Source organism: Aplysia californica, unplaced genomic scaffold (genome assembly GCF_000002075.1).
Source record: "Aplysia californica isolate F4 #8 unplaced genomic scaffold, AplCal3.0 scaffold01093, whole genome shotgun sequence".
In the NCBI taxonomy this organism is placed as follows: domain Eukaryota; kingdom Metazoa; phylum Mollusca; class Gastropoda; order Aplysiida; family Aplysiidae; genus Aplysia; species Aplysia californica.
In genome coordinates, this window is record NW_004798363.1 from 68522 (window position 1) to 76844 (window position 8323).

General features: G+C 44.1%; 1 protein-coding gene across 1 annotated transcript in view; it reads left to right on the forward strand.

Moving 5' to 3' along the window:
• The window catches only part of LOC101864429, a gene marked incomplete at its 5' end in the record, with an annotated part of 65125 nt that overhangs the window by 37733 nt on the left and 19069 nt on the right, over positions 1 to 8323 (forward strand). The window contains 1 exon segment of the mRNA XM_013089964.2: positions 6346 to 6567. Within this exon segment, the coding sequence (XP_012945418.1) occupies positions 6346 to 6567 (222 nt within the window).

The window sequence follows — 8323 nt, forward strand, 5'->3', positions numbered from 1 at the left end:
ACCCTCGTTCCATCCCTTCCTCCTTTCGAATGTTGCGGACTGCTACGATTACTTATTCACAATGACAAAACATCGCCTCTTTTACCAACAGGCCATCAGCGTTTGGGGAAGGCTGAGGAGAAATTGGGTTTGACTCTCCAACGAACGGTTTTAGTTCGATTCCCACATGAGGAAGTCCATTTCAGCAAATATTTCCATCTGTCTGTTGGGATACTGTGTCTTGCCCAACCTAGGTTGGTGCTAAATAAATGTCTATAGGAAAGTAAAATATATGTTTACAATCAACCTGTAAGTAGGCCTCTGACTTTGGCGATACGTGCCCCCCAATGTCCCTTGTCTAGACAGTTGTATAGCAACGTGGGCTTCTTTCCCGAGATGAAGCAAAGGGTCTTTCAAAACGTATACAAGTTCTAAGGAGTGCAAATTGACAAATCGCTACCTTTGAAGTACAAAGTTCAATCTGACAATTTTGGCCATTTTGAGTTACTGAGATCATAAGGTCAGAAACTAATTAATAGTCTACGTGCTCAATCAAAATCGTATGATTATTCGGAGACGTCATCAAGTCATTCAAAGAATTAGATTCGCAAAAGTTTGAAATGTTGTACAGCTCAAATTTGTACGTGAACTTTCTCGAAACTAGGTACTGAGCAGACAGATCTTTGTAAATCAAGGGTAGCGAAATGCCAGCAAAGTCTGGCGTAATTCTCGTGATATGATAGTGCTAGACAATGTATCTTGCTTTCCAAGGTCACCCAGCTCAATTTCCAACGCTCATTGTTCTGTCACATATGCGAAAAGATTGGATACTCCACATGCGTCACCCCTACCCCTCCCCCCCTCACTCTCCAAAAAAAACGATAACAATAACAATAACCAAATAAGCAAATTCTTTTAGCCGTGTTTCCATACAGATGTCACAACCTGTAGTTAAAAAAGAGGGCCGGGGTTGCTTCTCAAATAGTGGCTCAGTTGCAAAACAAACTTTGATATGATTATTCAAATTGTAATTTGAAAATGGACTATCCAACCAGCCAACGAGGACACATCTTGTCGTTGATGATACTTTTACTTTACTTTTTCATTCCCTATTGCTGTTAAGAGTCGAGGAGAGATGCAGTTTTCTATGGTTGGTCAGCTCTGCAGCTCTTTCAATCGAGATAATTTCTCAGGGTTTCCTTGACTCGCTCACTCTATCTTTTGCGTTGTTTACTTCTTCCTCCATAGCCTGAGTACTTGGTGTTATAGGCTCTTGAGGCTGGTTGAATATGTCACATTTGTTGTTGATACCCGTCTGATATCTCGTGTCGCACACGGCTAGATTGTAGAGAGCAAGGTATATATCAAAGACGTTCTGTCCTGCCTGAAGTGGCAAGTGCCGTTTTGATTAAACTGGTTGGAGGGTTAAGCTGTCTCGTTAAATGTATTTCTTATCCGCTGAGAGAAAAAAATGGGGGGAGGAGTGAGGATGAAGATGGGAGTTGAATGGGTAGGGTTGGGGTGGTGTTAGTTAAGGGTGGGGGAAGGGGGGACGGGTTTGGGGTTGAGGTTGATAGGACACCAGGGTTGAGGGGTGGTAGGTAGTTGGGGTTGAAGGGTGAAAGGGGGTGGGGTTGAAGGGTGAAAGGGGTGGGGTTTGAGGGGTGATAGGGGTGAGGGATAAGGGGTGAAATGATTGGAGTGGGGATTGAAGGGTAAAATGATAGGGGAGGGGGGGGGTTGAAGGGTGATGGGGGTAGGCGTTGAGGAGTGATAGGGGTTGGGGGTTGTGATAGGGGTTGGGGGTTGAAGGGTGATAGGGGTGGGGGTTGAGGAGGGTATGGTAGTAGGCGCGCTGCTGTGTTTTGCTTGTTATTATTTTCAGTGGCATGATCATCCACATCAGCTTGCCGTCTGCTGTTTGGCCGGCGGTGCAGTGCACCTCAACAAGAAGAACTATCACAACTACAACTACAACATCTATATCCTGTAATTTCTAAGCACCACCTTGCAATTTTCCCTGCCCAATCTGACAGCCCTTGCACGTGCTAATGTGTATCTCATAATATGCCCTAAAAGCAAGGAAGTCTTTGCACAATATGTAAACCAGAAAGTATCATAATGATATCAATTTTTCTTCCCTTCAACCCTGAAATATGTTTCTCAAAAAAACTCCTGTCGAAAAATTATACTTAACGACTGAAAGCTAACAGAATGGGTAAATGGGTATCTCTTTTGTCCATCCCATTTAAGCTCATCAAAGCATTATCATTTCAACAGAATTTGCATTTGCTCGTGCTTCATGTCTATCGCGTATTTGATTAACACCCCAATCACTTAGTTCTTCGTGTAGAATCGGTAATTCTAAAGGCCTAGCTGATTAATACAGTAAACATCTAGTTATGAAATGGCCAGCGGGATCAATAGGTGTTTGACACAGTGTCCCCGCTATAGGAGCGCCTGCAGTGGGGACGCCCCGGCATTAACGGCCCGCGGGTCGCACTGTGCCAATCAGAGAAAGATCGATGATCGATCTCGTGTCTGCTGAAGCGACCAAACGACTGTAATGCTGAGCAAAACAAAAGGTGAGCGATGATATTACAGACGTAGATCTCCGCCGGCTGCTGTTGGTGGTGTTCTATCAGGGAAAACAAGACGGTGCTAACTGCGTTGCTGGTGAAGGGTTTTGCGTTCGGATACATTCTTTGTGTTGCAGCTGGTGCGGGATTTTTTGTGTGTTTTATTTCATTGTTTTTGTTTTGTTTTTCTCTCTATGTCCCCGTGGGGGTGACAATAGCGTGCTGCCTTGTGTGAACTGGAGAAGTGAGGTACGAACCTTTGTGGAGTTTTGTAGGGAGATTGATGGTGGTATGTCTCCCTGCTCTGTGTTGTCTGCTCCCTTGTTTTGAGTGGGGGGGGGGGGTAGGACAAACACACAGAGAGAGAGAGAGACAGAGAGAGAGAGAGAGAGAGAGAGAGAGAGAGAGAGAGAGAGAGAGAGAGAGAGAGAGAGAGAGCTTCTCAAAAAGTGCCGCGGATTTGTGACGTGCGCCGTCTGTGATTGTCGACGTCACCGATGGCGAGATTCTCACAAAGTGTCCGCTATAATTGTATGGTGCGGTATAATCAGTGTTCCAGACATCAAGGGTGAAAAAAAATTGGCTTATTACAAAACTGTGCTTTCTTATTTCTCAAATGAATCTCTTGGAATTATACTTCTTTGGAAAAAGAGTTCGACCATTTTAAACTCTAAGTTTCGGATTCTCAGAGACGGATTCATTAAAACAGGAGGAAATTGTTTTATAATTCAAGTAACGTAGCTAGCTTTTTTAAGCGTCCGTTAACTTATATGTTTATCTCTTTATAAATTAATAAATGAGATTGAGAAACATTAACACTCATTTTTCCGGTTCAGAAAATTAATTTTGGTAAAGCTAAAGTTTGGTCTGAATGGTACCATTCACTCATTTAAATTCTAAAGTACTTCTGTTATGAGATTATTCGTGTGCCGCTCAAGCCCTGTACGAGCACGACATTCCAAACGTATCATGCTGTCTCGGAAAGTTTCAGATATGTGGACTGTGTTAGGTGGCGGAGTGAAAATAAAGAGAAAAAAAAATATATATCAGAAATTTTTTTTAACTTAAAATTTCAGTGTTGTCATTTAAAAAGTGTAAAAACATTAATTGGACCGTATTTTAAGAGAGTGTATTATCCACACACTAGTGCTGCTTGAGAAAGGGCTGGGGTGACATTCGTATTCTGTTATTTTTAAAGACATAAAAATTGAGTTACAAAGGCAGAGGGTAAACATTGTTTTGGTGCACTGTGGTTATTTTCAGTGTCTCTCAGATTATACATTCCGTAATACGGATGACATTGGTTCGAATCTCCAATTAACTTTAATTGCGTGGGGAGTTTTTCATTTGACCATGTCCCGTCAGAGATAGACGTTGAAATCGGAGGTCCGGCCTCTTAAATAATCTTACTGTGTTGAGGGGGGGGGGGGGGGCGTTAAACCTGTATAACTACCAACTGCTAGAAAATAATGGAGTTATTTTTGTTTAGTTTTGGTTTGTTTTGGGGTTTTTCAACAAGGACTCGTGTTTCTTAGGTACAGTGTACAGTGAGTTATGTACTTCCATTGCATTGCGCTCGTAGGTCCAGTTTTCTTCCCGTCTGTTGTTTCTGTCTCTCTTCCTTGCTTTCAAATCACCAAAAAAACGCTATCTTGCCGATGTGATTTTTTTTTACTGAGGCTTTACACAAACCTCCCTGACCAGAAGTAGACGAAGTACTAGTATTCATACAGTTATCGGTGGTGTTTGTTTTTGTTTTTGTTTTTGTTTTTGTTTTTTTATTTTTTGTTGTTGTTATTGTTGTTGTTGTTGTTGTTGTTTTTGTGGGGGGAGGGTTGGGGTGAGAGGGTATTGTTTGTTGTGTTTTTTTCTGGTTCATCTTTGGAGAGGGAACGTTTGTTGTTGTTGTTGTTTTAAGAAGTGAGCATCGGAAGAGAAAAAAGGAGGAAAGGCGCAGAAGGGACGAGGGTTATTAAAATTGTCCTGAATAATCCTCTGCAACTAGAAATTTTGTTGACTTGAGATGCTCAGTGCTGTGTACAATAAGAATGAAAGAAAGAGCACAACAGTGTAACTTGCCGGTGTGTTTAGAAGGACAATATTATTATAAACGTGTTCACTTGATCTGCTTTTAAGATGAAAGAGTGTTTTTAAAATTATATTTTGTGAAACTCATACTGTTCTAAGGATACCAGAACCATACATATTTCGTGTCCCGCTGATCTAGAGGTGACGAAAAAAAAAGAAAGAAAGATCATGAGACTCGCGACTATTGTGCTGAAGGCTGTTTAAGTGTGTTTTCTTGATGCTTTGAAGAAGAAGAAGAAGAAGAAGAAGAAGAAGAAGAAGAAGAAGAAGAAGAAGAAGGAGAAGAAGAAGAAGAAGAAGAAGAAGAAGAAGAAGATGGAGCAGTGGACTCAGACCTCCATGAAGAGTGGCTACAGCAGTAGTACCGGGACAGACGTCACCAATCAGAAAAACGGCTTCACGTACAAACTGACGCCGCATACTACACAGCCTCGCGGCCATGCCACGTCACATTCCACAGCAGCAACAGCAGACAGAACATGGGCCGCCCCACGCCACGACGCCGACCAACTCTTCAGCCCCCGCGGCAGCCATTACAGTCACGTCACGCGCCCCCCACCGATTCCGCTTCAAATTGGAATCCGGTCCAAAACGGATTTCCCTTTGAGGGACAAACAGAGAAAGACAACGAGGGGTTTCCGTAGTAAAATTCCCCATGGTGACGTCATGAGTACCTCAGATGCCCAGTCTACGACTGTCCTCAGCAAACTGACCCTGACTGGTGATGCTGTCGCTGCTCTCTCCTCTCCTGGTCGTGAGGTCAGTACCAAGGCGGAAGAAATTGGGTCGCGGTCAAATTCCAATAGAGGCTTTTTGAGTGCTCCTGCGGCAAAAGCTGGACATCGACGTCATGGTCCTAACGGTGCCCACAATGGGGGGAGACGGTGTGATGCCTGTACCATTGAGTCCGTGCGTTTGCAGGTTTGTACAATCCTGGTTTTTTTGTGCCTGGGTTTTGTGGGGGGGTCGTGTGTTTCTCATACCAGGCGAAGAGTCTAGCCATTATTACTCCACAGACACTTTTAGGACCCCCAAGGGATCTTTAATACATGCAAGTTGCACACGTTAATGATCTCTTGGTGGTCCTAAAATCGATAAGAGTAGGCTTCGGCCACCACCTGGGAAAAATTCAAAATTTCCTACTAACTGAAAAAGGTTTAATATGTCCCGCGCGCTCATATGATCTTAAGCAGTTGCGAGCGCCGTAAAACACTTACCAAAAAAAACCGCTCATCCACAAAGCGTGGCTATTTCTTCATCACACACAACAGTGTCTGAATTCATTACTCTTGTATGATCAGTGGCGATGCGTCTATACACAGTTGAGCGCAACTGACTAAGTTAAAATCAAGGTCAACTGAATGCTGTATGCGGCACAGTGAGTCGAACAAAAATCTCAAACCATCACAGAGTCTAGATCAAACAAACTACATATTATATAGCATTCTGTCGGCCCTAAAACAGTTACCAGAAATTCCTAGGGGCTCTTATGTCTTTTTCTTTCAAGTATAATTCTATCTTATTATGTGTGCATGTTTGTATGTCTTTCTATCTGTCCATCTATCAATCTATCTATCTATCTATCTATCTATCTCTATCTACCAACCTACCTGCCTATATAACTATCTATCTATCTATTTATCTACCCATTCTTCCATCCATCCACCCACTCACCCATCCATTCATCTATCATCCCCAGTTACAAAAACCACCAGGCAAACAGAGAAAGCCGTACCCAGACTCCGACCTGGAGAGCCTCAGCAGTGTCAAGTCCGGGGCCCCCGTGGACTACCCGATCCGCAAGAAGGACAGGACGTGTAGCCGACAGGGTCGTCTCCAAGCCAAGGAGGAGTCTCGGCGAGAAGGGGCGCACCCGTTCTACGAACCCCTACAGTTGTTGAAGACACACGGCGGGACAGAGGTTGGGTTTGTTTGTTTGTTCGTTTGTTCGTTTGTTTGTTCGTTTGTTTGTTTGTTTGTTTGTTTGTTTGTTTGTTTGTTTGTTTGAGTAAAGAGATGCACATCGACACAATAATGGTCATTTAGTTTAGTGCTGGGAAAAGTAAGACAGACAGACAGAAATAACAAAGAAGTTGGACCTGCCAGTGGCGAACTCCAACCATTCGCCCCCAGAGGTTGGATTTAAGTAAAGGAGACTTTTTTGTTGATTAATTGTTGTGATTTATTTTTCTGATCGTGTGAAAGTTTTGTTTGTTTGTTTGGGGGGATTTTGTTGTGGGGGAGGGGGTCTCTGTATGTGAGTGTATTTATTTGTTTGTTTCTGTCTGTGCTTCTTCGATCGTTTTATTTGAGGCTCACGGGTGATTAAATGGTGCCACTGGTAGGTCCTGCTTCCTTATCACTCTATCTTCCTTCTTTTATTTCTTTCGGTCTGTCTTGTGGCGTTTTTCCTCAGTCCAAGATTACCGCAAATTTTCGACGAGAAAAGTGGTAGTCTTAGACAGGAGGCCATCTTGAACAGTAACATAATAATTTTAACATAGTAAAGAAAACGCAAGGGAGGAAGTGGACAGTGGCCTTTTGTACAGCTGATTGTTTTGGACAGGTGGTCGTTAGAACAAGTTCGATTGCAATCGTAGTAATAGTGTTAATAATGATATGTTTCCCTTTACTCAATCTCAAACTACACAGTCGAACCCTCGTTGACGACCACCTGTCCAAAACAGTCACCTGTACTAAAGGGTACTACTTCTTCTTTCCTTCCTTCCTCTGGCTGGCCTCCGTTAGGAAGGCGGCAGTCTGCCGCAGGCAGACAGGTAAGCGGCAACCTCTTGTGGCCTCGTTCAGGGTACGTCTGGGCCCGGTCTCGCGTTGTTCTCCAAAAGTGGGCCTCGATGTGCTTCCCCCCGCGGGCACTCATACAGTGCATGCTGCAGGTCGTCAGGACTTGTGCCACACGCCAGACAGGAATCATTGGGAGTGGAGCCTATTGCATGGAGATACGTCTGCAGGATGGGGCTCTTCGCGTCGCATCTCAGCTGTGATAACACTCTTCTCTGTCTGACGGTAAGGTCTCTTCTCTTTGTCCCTCTCCGGTGGTGGCTTCACCTTTCCCCCGACAGAGTCGTGCACTCGTGCTTTCTCCCATGCGTGGGCAATGATGTAACGCGAGATGCACGAGCTGGCTGACGCGATATCGACTGGAGTGTTGGACTGGTCGAGGCGGCCTCCCTTGTTGGCCAGGGCGTCAGCTCGGTCGTTCCCGTGGATGTCGCAATGTCCTGGTATCCATGGTATGTGAAGGTGTCCGTGGATTTCACAGCAGTGGCAGATAGTGATCGACATTTTGTCCTCTACCTCAGTACGTACTGCAGTCACTCCGGACATTAAGTGTTGAACAACTGACAAGGAGTCTGTGCAGATGTGGATTCTTTGAAAACGTGGTTGTTTTTCGAGCCATTGCAGGGCACGGAGCAGGGCACTTCTCACTTCGCCCTTTGCATTTTTTTCTACATCATGACACTGTACATGGAGAATGTCCACCTGTCTAAGAAACCACTTTTCCCCAGTATAGAAAACAAAACCTGCCAACAACTAAAACATTAACATGCATGATATAATTGTATTTCTCCTCCTCCTCCTCCTCCTCCCCCTCCTCCTCCTCCCTCTTCTTTTTCTTCTTCTTCTTCTTCTTCTTCTTCTTCTTCTTCTTCTTC